The 18,679-nt window shown below is 48.0% G+C and overlaps 1 protein-coding gene across 2 annotated transcripts in view; it reads left to right on the top strand.

Annotated features, from left to right (window-relative positions):
* Nucleotides 1-18,679, top strand: part of DMRT1 (doublesex and mab-3 related transcription factor 1) — a 109,104-nt gene that overhangs the window by 43,076 nt on the left and 47,349 nt on the right. For both annotated transcript variants that reach the window (XM_042912726.1, XM_042912725.1), the window contains exon 3: nucleotides 2,014-2,297. In XM_042912726.1, the coding sequence (XP_042768660.1) occupies nucleotides 2,014-2,297 (284 nt within the window). The remainder of the gene's footprint in view (nucleotides 1-2,013; nucleotides 2,298-18,679) is intronic.

Genomic DNA, 18,679 nt, shown 5'->3' with positions numbered 1-18,679 from the left:
CGATCTGTTCGGGCACATAATTGACCACCGCGTGTCCCGCGGTGTGCTAGGTTCGGGGATGCACCAGTTAGCCCGGAGCCCTGGTGCCTGCTTTTGCTCCATCTACGTTCTGGCGAAGAGAAGGCTCTTGTGCCCAGCTGGTCTGTTTCCTCGTTGCTTACTCGCTCCTGCCTCTCCTGCAAAACCCACCAGGCCCTGAAGACCTAGCCCTCTGTTGGTTTTTTTCTAGAACTGATTTGCTTGATCTCTTGGCAGCAGTTGACAAGGCATGCTGGGCCTTCCAGGAGCCACATCAACTTTGGCCTGTGTGATGTTGTGTTCTCTCCTTGGTTCTCCCCAGCTCCACTCCTGGCTCCCTTTTCTTCTCCCAGAACTCGCTCTTTGGTAACAACTCCCTCCCCCTCTCCCCGGAGGCTGGTAGAACCCCTCCCAGGTCTCCTCCAGCCTCTTCTCTGCCGAGTGCACTTGCCGGTTCCCACCTTCGCTCATCGCCTATAAGTGTCTCCAGCGTGTGGATGCGACAGAACTCATCGCCTCCCTCTCCTACCACACCAGACTCCCCACTCTCCCCCAGGTCGGCCACGTGCCTCCTCCGGCATTCTCCTTCCCTTCCAGATGGAAGTCCAGCCAGCCCCTCCACTTCTGCTGAGTCCTGCCCCCCTGCCCGTAGCTCAGGCCCCTCGCTGCTTTCACAGACTTGAGGTCTCTCTTCCCTTCGCTTGTCCTAAGCTTGCCCTCAGGTCACTCACTCCGGAACTCAGTGCTGACCCTCTGCTCCTGGCCCAGAAATCGTCACGTGCTGCAGGGTCTGGAGGGCTGGCTGGAGGCTTCCCCGCCCCTTGCTCCAGCTCCGCCTCTCATTCCCTTTCGGGCGCCCAGTTCTTCAGCTGCGCTGCGCTGCCCTGTCCAGCTCTCGCTCGCACGCCCTCCTCCCGCTTTCCCGCTCCCATGCCTTTGTCCTCCTTGTCCTTTTCTCCACACTTTCTTTATTTTTCACCTTTCTCTGCTCCTCCCTTACACTTCAGCTTGGATGCAGTGTTTTTTTCCTGAAGGTCTCTGTGGTCCTTTCTGGGCTCCAAGTCCTCTCTCCAGCCTTTGGATTTCCATAAAAGTCTATGGCTATTCCTGTGTGATAATCCTTGTTGGTATTTGTAATCCCATCACAAGTCTTACCCCAGACTGTAGAATCCCCGGGCAGCGGCATCCTGACACCTTGCAGCCATCTCAGGCTCCTGGACCACCTCTTAGAATATGGCGTGATGGATGTCCATGGGAGAGAGGATTTAGGAGTCTGCTTGTTTACGAATCGACACAGTTTAAAATCTAGACACGGGGTTGACAAAACTACAGCCTTTAGGCTGCTTCGGCCCACTGCTTGGCTTTGTGAATAAAGTTTTATTGTAACATGACCACTCAGCAATCTGGGCATTCTGCAGTTGAATGGCCTGAAATCGTTACTAACCTTTTACAGAAGTTTGTCTACCCCTGGTCTATACCATTGTCCAGACTTGTGAAGAGTCCAGTATCAGGTGTGGGAGGAAATTAAAGAAATAATGTGTGCTTAAACTCTTAGCCTTTTGCTTTGGCTCTTTGATATATCGATGTGGCTACCATAGTTTGAGCATTGGGATTTTATTACTTTGTTGAAAGTGAAGTACAATCCATTTTGTTGTAAAAATGATGCCGACGGCCAAGTTAACTAGATTTGATCTCCAGTTTCCTAACATTGGGGTAGAATTGTCTGGGTCGAAGTTAGGACTGCCCAGGCTTTATGTCACTAAAATGTTTTTGGTATTCTCAGTGAAAATAAGTCATCTGCAGGGGGCTGCCAGCTGTGTCCCCAGTTTTGCCAGCCTTAGAGACGTGTCCCTTGTTTTGGCTGTGGGAGGAAGCAGCGTGTTCCAGAGCCTTGCTCTGTAGCTTTGCAGATGAGGAAGGCCGTACGTTGCCAGGGTTGAGAGGTAGAGTTTTGTGCACCCCCATGTGAATACCGTGTGGTCTTTTCCTTTCCAGAGGGACGCATGGTCATCCAGGATATTCCTGCCGTCACCAGCAGAGGGCACATGGAGAACACACCTGATCTGGTTTCTGACTCCACCTACTACAGCAGCTTTTACCAGCCTTCTCTGTTCCCTTACTACAACAATCTGTACAACTACCCGCAGTACTCCATGGCCTTGGCCGCGGATTCCTCTTCCGGGGACGTGGGAAACCCCCTCGGGGGGTCCCCTGTGAAGAACAGCCTGCGGAGCCTCCCGGCACCCTACGTGCCCAGTCAGCCGGGAAACCAGTGGCAGGTAAGACGTGGCCCAGAGTGACTGGATCTGTCAAGAACACACACACGCACACACAACGACCAGCTCAGCACACATGTGTGCACGTTATGCCAGAGGTGTTAAAAAAAAAAAAGTTCCCTCTCCCGGGTCGGCTGCGGGAATTGTAACGTGTGAAGGGATCACACTTGTGTGTGTTTGCACTTCTCTCATTTTTGCACTATCATTTTGCACAAATACCCAGTTGGCCGGAGGCAGATTCACGAGGGGCTCACTGTGTGAGGTCTCACCTCCTCCTGTAGCCTCGTCCCCACTTTCTTTGAGCAGCTTAGAAAATGCTGGGTGCGGCCTTCTGGGTGGCCGTAATCTTAGTGATGAATTTGCACCCTGGAAGGGACGAGTGGTATCACCTGTGTGCTCACGTGGAAGCAAGGTAAGAAAAGGAATTAGGTCCCTGTCGTTCTGGGCCAAATTGGGTGCTTTTTTTAGCTGGGAATGAAGGTCATCTTTCATATGCTTAAGTGTGCGATCAAGAGCTTGTAGATTAACACGGGGGTAAAACAAAACATTTTGCATTGTCAGGAAGGAGTGTTTTTCTAGAGCTGTTCTGCTTCCTCAGCTGTAACCGTTTCTTCAGATTTCAAGGCACTGAAAACGTCCACGAGCTGGGTTACCACGCCGCGGGGAGTGTGGCCGCATGAGAGCCAGCACTCCCCACCTGCAAGCCTCCGGCAGCCATAGATGTTACAATTCAGGGAGAACGGTTCTTATTTGGGGTACATTTACCTCGCAGGCTTTCTCAACTGGGCTTTGATTCCAACACAATGGGACATACATATCTGGGAGTTCGGGGCAAAACTTTGACCTTCTTATGCCCATTTTTTAAAAATGTAAGCTGAAATCTTCCTCTGAGCGATTCTATCCCGTTTTGTATTTTTTAGGTGTGAGGAAGTAGTTAATTTTCAAGCTCCCCCGCTTTTTGGGTTCTCTCACTCCCCTTAGGAGTCAGACTTCTTCAGCCTGTTAATACGTCCACCCTAGTCCCCTGGGATACACATTTTTGTAAGTTTGCCACACATTTTATTTTCAGAACCATGCTTGTTAAAAAGAGGGCCTCACAGGGGCGCCTGGGTGGCTCAGTCGGTTGAGCCTCTGACTTCAGCTCAGATCATGATCCCACAGTTCATGAGTTCAAGCCCTGTGTCAGGCTCGAACTGACAGCTTAGAGCCTGGAACCTGCTTTGAATTCTATGTCTGCCCCTCCCCTGCTCATGTTTTCTCTCTCTCAAAAATAAATAAGCTTTTAAAAAAAAAAAAGAGGGCTTCACGCATATGGGTGTGAGAACTCAGAGGTAATGTGAGTGTAAAGGAATGCAATGACTTACAGATCTTCAACCAGGACCCCTACAGGCCTTTCAAAGTGCCAACTGGATTTAATTCTTGGGGGTGGGTTTGGGGCTGATTTCCATCAGAAGCTCTCCTCTCTGCAAGGAAGAAGAAGTATCTTGCAGTTCTGAAAACACCAGTGCATCCTGTAGATTCCCACAAGGCAGGGACTAGCGCTGGAGCGTCCTGATTTTCTGGCTACTTCTAGGCTTTAAGGATAAAAGTAGGACAGCTCTGTGAACCTGTTGGCCTATGAGAAAAAGGATGAGGGGGGAAAAAGTCTTAACTGTTTCCTGAGAGAAAGGCAGGCAACTCTTGGTGAGCTTTCCGGTAAAGTCAGACGTCTCCTTGTCAGAATCCTTGAGCTGGCATATAAGACAGCAGACCAGCATCACTGCCTGGTCTTGGAGAGATGTCTCAGGTGCTGTGTGTAAGGAGAGAGTCTCCGGAGGGCAGGTTCCCACACCTGGAGGAAAAATCGTGGCCAGACTTTCTTAGTCCTGGGGGACAGGCAGTTTTGATGCTGTTCATGCTGTCTCTAGCACTGCCACTTACGGAGAGAGGTAGAGACGCCCGCCGAGGCATCATTTAACATATAGTTTGTCTTCCTGGAAGGCTGAGCTTAAGACCTTTTATTTCCAGTCACTGTTGGTAATATATTCTCATGGAACAAATTATTTTGCAGAAATAGGTCCTTCTCTGCTACTGTGGTTGATGCCCCTTCCTCTTAGTTAGTAATGGCACCAGTCATGACAGCCAGCATTTGCTGAGCAGTGAGTCTTCCTCCAAGGCCCAGGAGGCAGATCATGTTGCCTGCTTTTTACAGGTGAGGACACTGAGACCCAGAGGGCTGACTTGTCTATGGTCACACAGCCACTGCACAAGAGAGCTGGAGTTTGAATGTGGATCTGTCTGGTTCCACGGTGTTTCTCAGCAGTGTTTGGTTATCACTGGGTCGGGCCACGGAAACTGCCATCAGTATAAATACCAAGGTCCTCTCTAGTTCTTTAGGGCTTAGAATTCCTACCTAAGCGCTTTGCTTTACATTGAGGGTCTTCTTGGAATCGTCTTCCGGTTTTCTTTCCTCCCTTGTGGAGGTTGGAAATATGCAGAAACTTCTGGAACAGTGCTGACGTGTGGTTACTTCGGATGGCTGAGAATGGGGCCTCTGAAGCTTTCCTGAAATACACAGTCTCGGCAATAGCATTTAAAATATGCTGAATTCCCTGCTATCTGAAAGTTGCTTTTGGAATCTGCCTGCAAATCTCCTGTGAATGTGCTTCTCGGGAAAGCATATCTAGACACACCTGCAGTGTTCGTGTAACCTGGAAAATGATCCTAACAGTTGAGATGAGGGGCTTGACCGCGTGGCGTCTCCATCCCTCCTCAGTCTGACGCTGTGTTAGTCTATGGATTAACCTCGTAACCAGATACAAACACAAGCTGGACTTACAGCCCTGTTGTTATTCCCACAAAAATTAGTTCTCTTGGAAATAAACTCCTAAGTGCAAGACCCAACGTAGGTATATAAGCCATCACTTTGCAGAATGGCAGGTGACCATCAGTCTAGTGGCGATCAGAGCCGCAGTGGGTCTTGGGAAGCTCCAGTTCACCCCATCCTGGTGCAGGGAGAACGGAGGTCTGAAGCTGAAGGGGTTTACTCCGCACCCACAGATAGTTGATGGCAGAGCCTGGACTAGAAACCAGGTCTGTTGGTTTAGGAGAACACTGGAAGATCCATATTCACTTCTGACTTGGCATTTAAATGTTTGTGAAGCCTGGGGCAAAACGCAAAATTGTCTCTGCGTCTCCCTGTTTTGGTCTGTAAAGTGGGCACGGTACCACCTTCAGAGAATTGTTGCCTGCATACATCTGGCAGTGTAACAGCTAGAGTGAGGTGATTAGTGCCTGTAGACGTTTCTGGGCACACCAGCAAGTGCTATGCCCATGTTGACTGCGGTTATTTCTTTTCGCTAATGATCATTTTTTAGATCTATCTAATTTTCAGCCTTCCGCTGCTATGTATTTTAGTTAGCGATCTCAGATCCCCTTTGTGACAAGATAGGGTATACGTAGGGCGCATTTTAGTATTAAAAGACGGTGACGTGTGAGTATGGACCAAATATGAACGTACGTGGAATAATTTTTTCAGGGTTGGGGAAAAATGTGTTCTGTTCAGCAGATGGAAAACCAGAAGCACAGACAGAAATCATAATGGTGCAACACATGTTTATGATGTGTGTGTTATGAAGAAGTATTAGTTAAATGGTGAATGCCTACGCATAATACTTACAACTAGTAAGCGCTATTGCTCTTACTAAGGAACAAAATGGCTCGCTTTTTTTTAAACATTTTTTTTAACGTTAGTTTATTTTTGTGAGAGACAGAGTATGAGTGGGGGAAGGGCAGAGAGAGAGAAGGAGACACAGAATCCGAAGCAGGCTCCAGGCTCCGAGCTGTCAGCACAGAGCCTGACACAGGGCTCAAGCTCATGGACGGTGAGATCATGACCTGAGCTGAAGTCAGAGCCTTAACCTATTGAGCCACCCAGGCACCCCTAGAGGGCTCACTTTTTAACCACGTTGTTAGGGCAGAAGCGTCGGGAACAGCCATCTGGGCCCCAGCCCCTCTGTTTTGGGAGGGTGCTCTGGTTCTGCTCTTGTGCTCCCTCCTGCTGGAAGCTTCCCGGGGGAGGACGGCATGGGGGTGCCCCCTTGATTGTGACCCTGCTTTTCATCTCCTTTGTGGAAGGTGTGCCAGACTGTGCTAGTCCCTCCTGACTGCCTCCTCCCTTGGTCTGACCCTGGCACATCTCCTCCAGAGACTGTCTTGACTTCCTTCCTCACTCCTCACTGGATCAAGACCCCATTCTGTTAGTTCTCCCCCTCCCCTTACTGTGGGGTGTATCCATGTGTGGGGGGTGGGGGTGGGGGAACAGCGGGAATGTTCTTCAACCAAGAGCTGCTTTCTGATTCCTAGAAAAACTGATGGAAGTGGGGATAATCCTAATTTTTTAAAGGTAATAGGGAGGGTATTGAATTATTTGCCAAGAAGTAGCCATTGAGTTTATTGTAAAGGTGAGACTTCCGGTAAGTGTCCCTATAAAATCAAGCAAGCCACAGATAATTACAGAGCACCTACTAAGTGCGAAATCTATTAAAGGAAATAGAACAGCGTGCTGGGTCCGCATCCCAGAAGCTCAGGACTCCTTCGTGTTAATGCCCTGCATGCGGAGAACTGCTTTAATCGCTTTTGGTCTGCCTCCAGCCTCTGGAGATTTGTGGCCCAATCATAGATTCCTGTCCTGTTGTGAAACAGGAATAACATTTGTGACACTGGAACAGACTCACGATGAATGGCTGGTTCCACTGACCAGCAGCTCAATTTCACTTCTGCATTTAATTGCCTGCAAAAGCTGTTTATTGCCTTGTGCACTCCTCCACGGCAACATTATCTCTTAAATAAACATGTTGTACCAGGTTGACAAGGGAGAGGTGCATATCAAGGGAGCAGAAATAAATACGGGAGGACTCGAAGCTGTACCTGGGATCTCCTTTCAGCCCCTCTGGCTGGCAACCTCTCGATGGCCTTTCAGAAGCTGGTGCCTCCAGATGTGTAGACTCCCGTGCTGCTCACAGTTCGGGTGTGGCCAAAATGACAACATAGGTGATTTCGTTCCTTCTGGTAGTGATTTTGGGCTCAGTCTGAGATGTCTTGTTTTAGGGTTGCCCACTTATGATTACGCGCCTAGTGGGATGCATTTGTTTTTTAAATAAACACTCATGGGCATTCTGCTATGTGTTAGGGACCTACCACTGAACCAGCAGACAAAAATGGGAAAAGCAGGTCTTGGGGGAAGGCTGCTGTTACCACCTGGAAAATGAGGCAGAAAGTTGGGGATCATCTCCGTAACCCTGGATTTGAAACTGAGCTCCAGGCAGGAAGGAAACCAGATCCTGGGATCTGGACTTGGAGTACAGAGAAGGCGCCCCCTTGTGAGCGTTCCTGGGATGGCGCTCTAGTACCTTTGATTGGCTGGGGCCAAAGCATCAGGCAGGGTCTTACAAAAGCCCCTGCCAGTTCAAGCCACCATATAATATTCTCTGTCCCACAGCGAGCAGCCTGATGGGGCCCCTGTTTCCACACCGCTTCCTCTTTTCATTAGCGTTGCTCAGCATGAGAACAACCTGTCAGCCAAAAGGTTGAGAGGAAGTGACTTCTGGAGCATGTGCTGTGTGGGGGACAGCAGCCCTGGAGGGTCCTGGAGGGGCTGCAGGTGGCTCAGACCTGGCTCTTGTTCCCAGGGAGACAATTATAAGTAATAGTAATTATTTTAAGATACTCCTAAATTTAAAAAACATATCAGAGAGAAGGCAGTAGAATGCAAAATCCATTTCAGTTTTTTCTAAGTGTATTTATTTATTTTGAGAGAGAGAGGGAAGGAGGGGCAAAGAGAGAGGAAGAGAGAGAATCCCAAGCATGCTCCGTGCTGTCAGCACAGAGCCTGACGCAGGACTCAAACTCCCGAACCGTGAGATCATGACCTTAACTGAAATCAAGAGTCTGACGCTTAACCGATTGAGCCACCCAGGCACCACCATTTTGGTTTTTAAGATGAAGCAGACTTCAGATAAGTTTCTGGGTTTGCCTTGACCACCAAGCTGTACTGTCAGGGACCCCAGGATGATGTGCATCAGGGTACCTCAGATTCCTGGATAATTGTGAGCTGCGAAAGTTGAAGTGATTGAGGAACACGGCTGGTTATAGGAGAGCCAGACCCCAGCCGGGCTGTCTGCCTTTGCTCACGTGCTCTCTCTACAGAGCCTTGTGATCAAGGCTGTCTGCTCCAAACTATCATCCAAACGTGCCAGCAGGTTAATCTCGCCTAGGCTTCCCTGTTGCGAGCAAGCTGGTTATTGGCCGCTGTCTGTTGGTGGATGGACACTAACTGCCTTTTTTCTCTGGGAAGAAAAATTGACAAAGTTTGCAAGCAGACACAAGAGTCTATAAGAACAAATATAGTTTAAAATATTTAAAGTAATTTCTTACCTTAGGAAAAGGTAATTAAAATAGATACGGTAATGGCCTTGGCCTGTAAACGCTAACACCCTTTATTAGGTTTCTTAAAGGGCAATTAGAAAGATGTAAGCTTATGTTGACTGAACGTGTTAATGGGTTCAGGGCGCCTGGGCGGCTCAGTCTGTTAAGTCATCCCACTCTTGATTTCAGCTCAGGTTGTGATCTCACGGGTTGTGAGATCGAGCCTTGTGTCGGGCTCTGACCTGACAGCATGGAGCCTGCTTGGGATTCTCTGTCTCCCTCTCTCTGCCCCTCCCCCACGCATGTGCATGTTTTCTCCCGTGCATGCGTGCATGCTCTCTCAAAATACGAATAAATAAGTTAAACTAAAACTTAGAAAGTATTACAGGTTCCATTGCTATGATGGGGTATACTTATTTTGTATCTGGCCACTTTTGTGATCTCTGTAATTCTAATAATTTTCTAGTTGCTTATTTTGGGGTATCTGGGTCAGATACAGAAGAATATTGGTACTGCCGTTTTCCCCTGTATACCTCCAGTTCTGATACATGTCGTTGGCATGATACTCAGTTTGGATACTAGCCGTGGATGTTGGTGTCCTCTTGTTCCTCATTTTACTGGGAATGTGTCTAGCGGTTCACTATCTGTGCAGGATGTTACCTGTGCTGGTTTTACAGAGGAATGAGGAAAATAAGGACGGACAAGTGAGTTTTTTTTTTTTTTTAATGTTTATTATTTTGAGAGCAAGAGAGAGAGACAGAGCATGAGCGGGAAAAGGGGCCAGCGAGAGAGGGAGACACAGAATCCAAAGCAGGCTCCGGGCTCTGAGCTCTTAGCATAGAGCCTGACGGGGGCTCGCACCCACGGACTATGAGATCATGACCTGAGCCAAAGTCGGATTCTTACCAACTGAGCCATACAGGTGCCCCAGGCCAAGTGAGTTTTTCTTAAAGCTCAGCTATTCAATTTAAAAAATTGCTCTTAGGGACACCTGACTGGCTCAGGCAGAAGAGCATGCAGGGTTGTGAGTTCAAGTCCCATATTGGGTGTAGAGCTTACTTTAAAAAAATTGTTTTTATTGCGACTGCTCTTCTAACATTTTGTAAAAATAAAATCCTACTAGGCGGCAGGATTTCTTTTTGTGCAAATGCCCTCACTCAGCAGCACCGTCCCTACCCCTCCCCGTCTCTTTCCCTTTTACATCATGCCAGTCTCTGCAGTCCAGACAGAGTCTGGAAACGTCTGTCACTGTGTCACCATGACAACAGCAAAGTTCCCCGGGGTCTTCATCTGCTTCGTTTAGCGATTGTGTCGACTTAATGCTCAGCTTGACTCTTTACAGGGAGAGTGCTTTGGTCTTTTTCTTCCTTTTTACAGCAGTCCTGTGAATGCCCAGCATTCTGTGGGACCCCTTCCCATGCACCCCAAGTAGGCCCTGCTGTCTGTCCACTGGAGTGAGGACTCCATTGGGTTGGAGGGCCGGTCTTGGAGAATCTTCTGTTTCAGAAAACATACAAGTCTACTACGTACCTCAGAAAGTTTGAATTTTATTTGTTAATGTTTATTTTTGAGAAGGAGGGGGAGGGGCAGAGAGAAAGGGAGACACAGAACATGAAGCAGCCTCCAGGCTCCAAGCTGTCAGCACAGAGCCCAACATGGGGCTCGAACTCATGAACTATAAAATCATGACCTGAGCCGAAGTCAGAGGCTTAACTGACTGAGCCACCCAGGCGCCCCACACCTCGGAAAGTTTAAAGCCGGTGAAAGGAAGGTGTGCGGCTTCTCCAGGTTTGGAGCCCACATGGCCTCTACTATGAACTTTCCCTTAAGTGGCCTGTCACACCTTGGCCGTATTTATAACTTCCTCCTGTGAGGCACACTTCTTCCTGAGATTCTTCTCTTTCAAGGAGAAATAATGACTCCAGTGCTCTTTGCCTTTACAACACGCCCCCAATCCTGAGGGGAGCAAGCTTCTGTTGGCCACCAGCACTGAGGGCGGCAGCAGCAGTTGGGGGGGGGTGCTCCTGAGACTCCCCAGAGCTCTGCAGCCTGGATGAGGGCAGTCCTGTCTCCCGGCCTCTAAACCGCCACCTTGCTCACACGCACTTTCACAAAGGAGCTGCTGTTTGGTCTCATTTTAGACGATTACAAGCGATGGTTCTGACGACCATCAGCTGGTGTCGATTACATCCTTACTCGAAGAATCGGTTTTGTTTGACAGATGATGAACGTTTGATGGCTTGCTTGCTTTGGATCCCTCCGCGAGGGCATTCATTTGTAGGAATTGGGGCCACAGTGACAGTACTGCTGGGGGGCCCTGGGTCTGGGACAGAACTGAGGGAGGTGGTGGGCATTCTAGATGCTGAAGCCAGACAGATGGCAAGAGGTAAGCTGAGGAATCTCTCCTAACTGCAGCAGGGCACGGGCCAGGCCCTTTTGAGCATTTGGGTTGAAAATGTGTAATTGACAGAAGAAAGCAGAATTGGGCTCTGGAAACCTGCGCCCCGAGGCAGACGGCTCTGACTCTGAGAATATCTTGGGCCGGGGTTGGTCCTGAACATCCTGATGGGTTGTTTCTCAGCCTGGCTGGAGCGGTCCAGTGGCAGCCAGACAATCCAGCTGGAGTGTCATCTCGGGTTTTAGGAGCCCTGGGGTGCAACATTTCTGTTATAAGTTCAGTCTGGTCCGGACTGAGTTGGAGAACTTTGCAATGGACTGGCACACCCCGGGGACTACTCCCTATTCAGTCGGAGGCAGAAAGAAATACATGATCAGTCTGTTGCGAGATTGTTACACAACCTGATCTCTGACACAGTGGCATCAAGTTAGTAAATAATACATCATTTGGGGATTCTGTAATCTGCTTGAAAACCAGATAATTAGATCACAGTTTTTGAAAGCTTTCAGATTTGATTTGGTTGGGCCAGTGGCCAAAATCTTATCTGTTGATGTTTTCCCTGGTAGCTTTGATTTTTTTTTTTTTTTCCCCGAAGCAGATGTGAATGTGAGACAAATTTTGTACATGGCTGGTTAAGTGTCCCTCATTAATTGAATAAAGACCAAAATCAGGGGAATGCATAACAGAGGCTGGTTTGCCCTATTTTTAAAAAAAACCATATTAGGAATATGGCAGTAGAAGGGTCAAAAGACTAAGGTTTTGAAAACTCTCTAGGGCACCTGGTTGGCCGGCTCAGTTGGTAAAGCATGGCGACTTTTGATCTCGGGGTCATGTGTTTGAACCCAACGTTGGGTGTAGAGATTACCTAAAAATAAAATCTTAAAAAAATTACCATCAAGAAATCTCCATCATGTTACAGAGCATGTAGGAGAAATTCATTCACTGATTCGTTACAATTCATGTATTGAATACTAGCTCCGCCCCCGGAGCTGTGTGCTGTGCTAGACTCCCTCACCCCCCAGGTACTAGCACGCAGGGAACTAGGATACACGCAATTCTCTGATGGCTGCTGTGATGGAGTCTGGAGGAGTCTGGGGAGGGCTGTGATGTGGTCCCCGGGCAGTGGTGTGCCGGGGGCAGGGTGGGGTGAGGCCAGGATTTCATCACTGCTGTTGTTCGGAATTGCCATCGGATAGTGACAGTTCAGAGCAGATTGACTTAGTGAGTTTCATTGCGTGCGGACCCCTTTGTGGGGCTTGAACTCACAACCCTGTGATCAAGACCTGAGCTGAGATGAAGAGTCGGGTGTTTAACTGACTGAGCCGCCCCGGCACCCCAGAGTTTCATTACTTTTTAAACATTCTCTGCAGAGAGGAGACCCCCTCACTGCCTGCGCTCGGGACAGGCTGCTCCCCGTGCTCTGTGGACATCACCCTGGCCATCCACACCCTCCGGGAAGGGGGGTTCACAGGAAGACTGAGAAACAGGGCAAAAGGGTTGACCTCCTTGTTTTGTTTTTCACACCTTTTCATCACCTTCCTTCTCACAAGCGTTATCTTGGGCAGTTAGTAGTTCTTATCAGCCAATCCCGGGAGAATGAAGGGAAGACACATAATCTCCTGTCTTGAGTAATGGTCTAAACTCTAAAAACCTGAAGGAACATTCTTTGTTCTCTTTTTCTCTCACTCTGTATGTAACAGTGGCTATGTAGGAAACAGGTAGATTTTCAACTTTTTAAGATGTGAAAAGTAGAAAAAATTGAGAGAATGGAGTTTTCTTTTGAATACCGAGCAAAAGTTTTATGTACTTAAGATACTTAAGTATGTCATCCGGGGGTGTGTCTGTCTCCCTCTTTGTGACCACGTCCCTGGCATACCTGTGAAAGGGCTCAGGGTTACTTGGTAGCATCCCAAAAGTGGGGTCCTTGAGTGTGACCACCACTGTCCCACCGATGCTCCCACAGAGGGACGCCCCCTTGGGGGAAAGGAGGGTGTAGGCGTGACAGGACAGATGTCACAGGGACAGCTTTCATATCTTCTGTCCCGCTTAACCCTTAACATAGCCTGCAGGGATTGCTTCCGCTTTTGTGGATGAGGAAACGGACATTCCGGGAGACAAGTCACTTGCTGGTGTCACACAGCTGCTAAGCGGGGGAAAGCGGGTTGAGTTTGAACTGGGGTTTACCTGACTGTAGAGGCACGTCCGCTCCCATTGTATCTCTGCCTTCCTAGCGGGCAATATGCATTTCTTGGTTTCCCTTGCAAGAAGCCTTGAGAGCTGTTCAGTGTTTTCTTAACGTCTTATGATAGGTCTCATGAGACCTCATTGGTTATAGCGTATCTTAAATAGTATTTTCAGAGTCTTGACATTAGAGAAAGTGGACACTCCTTTGTCTTCACAGTATTAACCAAATCGAAATGACTAAACATCTGGTCCTTAAGCATGGTTTTATGGCTCCGCATCCTGTCCTATCCTGCCACCCCTCCCCCACCTTCTGTGTGCTTTAGGGAAACAGATTTTTGGTCCTTCTTGTGTCATTTTGGTTACTTAGAGGTGGGCTCTCCATCATACTTCCGGAGGGGCTGTCCTGTGCCACTAACCCCCGTGAGTTGGGTATGCCCCTCAACCGTCACCAGCCTGCGTTTGAATTTCTAATACCACCTCCGGCAGAGTATGTGAGTATATGTGCGTGCTTACACGTAGCAGGTGGCCCCAGACGGTCTCCCCTTGCCCTCCAAGCCGTCTATCATGTTCAGCACTCATAAGATACCCTTCACACTGCTGATTTATGCTAAAAGTATCCTAATGTTTCTGACAGCTCATGTGTGACATGAATAGAATCCATATTTCCTAGAGCAGCTAATCCAAGTGGCTTATTTCCCGATACTGCTGATAGGGCTATATCTCTTGGTGTCACCGCTGTTGAGATTCTGATGGTAACATATTGTTTGTGGGTCACCAGTTTTGTCTAAAACAGTAGGTTGGAACACAGTAGCAAAGGTTAATTAAGTTTGTCCATCAAATGGGAACAGATATGGACGCTTCTAATGCTTCCGTCCTAAAATCGAAGTTCCTGAATGTGTGGTTATAGGCATGTTTTCTTATTTTCAGATTCCCTCCTCAAAAAAAGTTTATTTGATCTTGGAGCAGTGAAAACAGGAAGAACGGGTAAAAGGCAAAGGCAGTGAGTGAGTAGATCTTCATAATCAGCAGACATCTTAATTTAAAGTGGGAAAAGCAAGCGAGGTTTAGTGTGGAAGCTTCCAGGGCGGATTTGCTTTGTTTGGATCCTGCTTCTCTGTTTAATCCCTTTATGAGTGGAAACGAGTTACTTGATCCCTCTGAGCAGTTAGTTCTTATGCTAATGATTATTTTACTTTGAGGACTCAGGAGAAAACAGGACAGGTCTCTGTAGTATCTCTCAATAAATTTACTTTCTTCCTCTGAAAGTCCGTTAGTTCTGTGGCCAAGAAGCAATATTTTCTCAAGAAAGTTACTTGAAGAATGTCACCATCACAGGCCCCCAGTTCTTTTCTTAAGAGGCGTTGTTAACGCTTCCAGAGACTTGACATGTTAGAGAAAACAGAGAGTCCTCTTTCTGGCTGGTTATCAGCCCCGAAATAAAAATACAGACCTTTTCCTGCCCTTTTCCACCAGCTACTTTACTGAAGCCGTATTTTCTATCAGCTTTTACATAAATGATGCATTTCTGTCTGGCTTTGTAGGACTTCACTTGGAAAGTCAAGGTTTGTGTTTTAGATTTGTGAATCAAAGTGGATGTAAGTGTTGACTCAGGAACTAGATAATCCTGCATAGATGTGTAGTTTGGGAAAATGAGGGAAGCACTGGGCTCATTGTGGCCAGAGACTATCTGCAAACAGACCTCTCCTCTCTGTTTTCTGAGCCCCCTTAAATGCATCTGAATTTTTCCAGGTTGTAGGAAAAGGAACCATTTTTTTTTATTATTATTATTTTTTTAACGTTTATTTTTGAGACAGAGAGAGACAGAGCATGAACGGGGGAGGGGCAGAGAGAGAGGGAGACATAGAATCAGAAGCAGGCTCCAGGCTCTGAGCCATCAGCCCAGAGCCCGACGTGGGGCTCGAACTCATGGACCGTGAGATCGTGACCTGAGCTGAAGTCGGACGCTTAACCGACTGAGCCACCCAGGCGCCCCAGGAACCATTTTTTAAATTGGGCTTTTTCTGATATGTACGTTTTTGTTTTTTTTTTAATGCTTATTTATTTTTGAGAGACAGCGTGAGCAGGGGAAGAGCAGAGAGAGACACACACACGGAACCTGAAGCACGCTCCAGGCTCTGAGCTGTCAGCACAGAGCAGGATGTGGGGCTCAAACTTGGAAGCTGTGAGACCAATGACCTGAGCCAAAGTCGGACACTTAACCAACTGAGTCCCCCAGGGGCCCCTGGGTACCTAGTTTTGAAAGTCCTTGCTTCCTTTCACCAGGTTTATATACCAATCAATGCCTTTCAAGCATTTTAGGTGGAGACCCACAGTAAGAAATGTTTTACGTTGGGACCCAGTATATGTTTACACAGACATGTAAACACAAAATGAAACTTTTCGTACAGCACCTCTTATTCATACTGTGCACAGTGAATTGCCAGATTTCTGTTCTACTCTGTTTCATTCCATTCATTTCCATACTGTTATTTTTTAAAAAGTGCTGCTTGCAACCTGCTGAATTATTTGGGGGCCCACAGATGGTCAGAGTGCTGCATTTTGGAAAATACTCTCCAAGGAGTAAACTTTGTTCTATCGGCTCCCAGACACAGATGGTGAAAACAAGCAATTGAAAAAACTAAAATAAAATGAAAACAACCAATTGAACAACACAAGTTTAAAAGATTTAATTTTTTTTTTCTGTCTTAATTGTTTTGTATAATCAGGACAAGCATAATGGACCACTGATAAACGCACTTGTGATCCTAATATCCTGTCAGGTGTCCACCCCTTAAAGTTTCTACAAGAGTGGTGTGAATCTTCCGTGCCCTCGCCAGGACCTCCTGGGAGTCGGGAGAAGCTTGCTTTCTCTTCTTGTGATCAGTTTTGGTTCTGTGTTTCCAAACACAGAAGACTTGCTTCCCTGGTGCATCTTATGGCTGTTGCTCATGTGTCTGAAATCTACTCTGGTGTTAATCCAGACATTGAGCTCTGCTCCTTCCGTTCTTTTTGAGAAAGCCCACTTACACAAGCTTCGTTGGCTTCTGCCTGTGTCACGGGCCTTCTGGAGCTGTGGGAATCGTGGGGTTCACAGCTTCAAGCATCTCAGGTGTATCCTTTCTTAACCCACCTGTCCGCTCTGCCATACTGCATGGTCACCCTATTCTGTCTTCTCTCCTCCCTCCTCTCTGAGGAATGAACATTCCTTCCATTTTTGGAGGAGCAGCTCTAGTTTCTTCAGCCTCTTAAGTGCTGACCCTCAAACTCCGCCCATTCCCCCTCAGTTTACCGGAGGGGTCCACCCAGGCTTGGCGGGAATCTCTTACAGAGGCCTGAGTGTGCTCAAGGCCAATCTCCACCTGCTGTCCCCTTGTCTTCCTCCTGCTGGGGAGGGGTGAAGGGCATTCCGAATGAGCCCTCAGGAGAGAAGGCAAGGTGGATTCAGTGGAGGAAGTTAAGGAAGGCAGGCGAGGGAAGACAAAGCCCTAGAGGACAGGAGGGACCAGGAGGGAAGAGGGGAGGATGGGCTGTAGCCGGAGGGAGTCCGCCCTGTCATGAGTCCGTCGGCATTTGCCATGTTAACGTTTCAGTAATCTCGGAAATGGGTGCGTAAGAGCGATCACTTTCAGCCCGTATGTTAAGAATAATTCTTGCCACCTGTGATGCGTGGCATGGCAGAGGATGAATGAGGTGCATTTTAGGAAGTGAACGGGCACTTGCCCTTGGGGTCAAGCACCCGTGCAGGTAAGGTCTGTGAACGAGGAGGGCTCACAGTGTGCCATCACGTGAGCCTGGAAACAGCCATCCCTTCTGGATCGTTTGAAAAGAGGCTTATACTAAAACTGGAGAGGGGCGCCTGGGTGGCTCAATGAGTTAAGCGTCTGACTTTGGCTCAGGTCATGAACTCACAGTTCGTGGGTTCAAGCCCCGCGTCGGGCTCTGTGCTGACAGCTCAGAGCCTGGAGCCTGTTTAGGATTCTGGGTCTTCCTCTCTCTCTCTCTGTCCCTCCCCTGCTCACTCTCTGTCTCTCTCTCTCTTTCTCAAAAATAAGTTAACATTAAAAAAAGTTTTTAAAAAATAATAAAGAAATCCTTTAATGAGGGCGAAAGTCACCCCCCAGCTTTCACTCTTAGCATCACCAGGAGACCTGCAGTTCCACAGTGTGTGAAGAACCCTGACTTTTTTCATAAAAACGTTTCTGTTCGTAAAACCAGAGGTCCATCCCACATGTGGCTTTTGCAACTTAAAAGGCCGCAAGCCACACGTCACTGCCAAGGGCATCCTCTCATTATTGGCTTAAACATCGGAGCTTGTGCTTAGGAATTTGATCCCGTACGGTTCTCGAGAAGTCTGTTCGCTTTCGTGGCCAGCTCTGCTTTGCCGCTGAGCCACGCTCCGTGAACAGCTAGACCGCAGTCTGGTCTTCACGAACCTCTTCCAGCCGTTGCCTGGATGGAGTGTTCGGCTCCGGGTAAGACCAGACTCTTCCTGGCTGACGCGCTCCCGGACAACCGGCGCGTGCTGTTGAGGAATTTTATTTTTTTTTTACAGGAAGTAGGGTCTAATATTTTTACGTTTTGTTGGGATTTTATTGTTTCTATAAAAAAGGGGCGACTAAGGTATATAAAAAGGAAACCTGTGGTTCAGATTTACTGCGCTGCGTGTCCTCCACGGTTTAATAAAATAAAACCCAAAGCTCTTAGGTTTTCCTCCGGGGTTAATACTAGCATCATGCACGTTCCCCGCCAGCCCAGCTCCTATCTGTAGGTCACACTCTGGTTCAGAGACTTGGGGTAGGTAATAAGATTATAAAACATGCCTCTTGCTGGCCAGCTAGCACATGCTAATAATCATGGGAGTCGTAATTCACCGGAATACTGGGGTTTTAGGTTTTCCTTGGTTTGCGTGTTTAAAGGAATAAAAAATAAAACCTTGAGAAGAAACAAGGTAGCACTGCATGAAGCGGAAAAAAATTATATCCTTTAAGCAGAACTGAACGCTTCCTTTCGTTTGTGTGCAACTTGTACAACTTCTATCCCTCGGTAGAACTTTGCTGTTTCAGCTGGAGGTGAGGGAAGGGCAGGGAGGGCGGGGACTAGGCTAGTCTGAAGCGGGTTTTCTCACCCTTGGCCCTCCGTGAAATGTGGGGCTGGATAATTCTTGTTGTGCGGGGCTGGCCTGTGTATCGCAGCACCCCGTCTCTCCTCACCAGATGCCACAGCACACCCTTCTCCTCGCCACCCCCCCAGCTGTGACTCTCAAGTGTCTCCCCACTTTGCCAGGTGTCCCCTGGAGGACAGATTGCCCCCAGTTGATATTACCGGCTTAAAGTAAAGCAGGTTTCCCAAACATTTCCTTCTTTACCCATTTGTCTAATCTGAAGGCAGCCAAGGTTGT

This window comes from Panthera leo, chromosome D4 (genome assembly GCF_018350215.1).
Source record: "Panthera leo isolate Ple1 chromosome D4, P.leo_Ple1_pat1.1, whole genome shotgun sequence".
Lineage (NCBI taxonomy): Eukaryota > Metazoa > Chordata > Mammalia > Carnivora > Felidae > Panthera > Panthera leo.
This window is presented reverse-complemented; position numbering and strand designations above follow the sequence as displayed.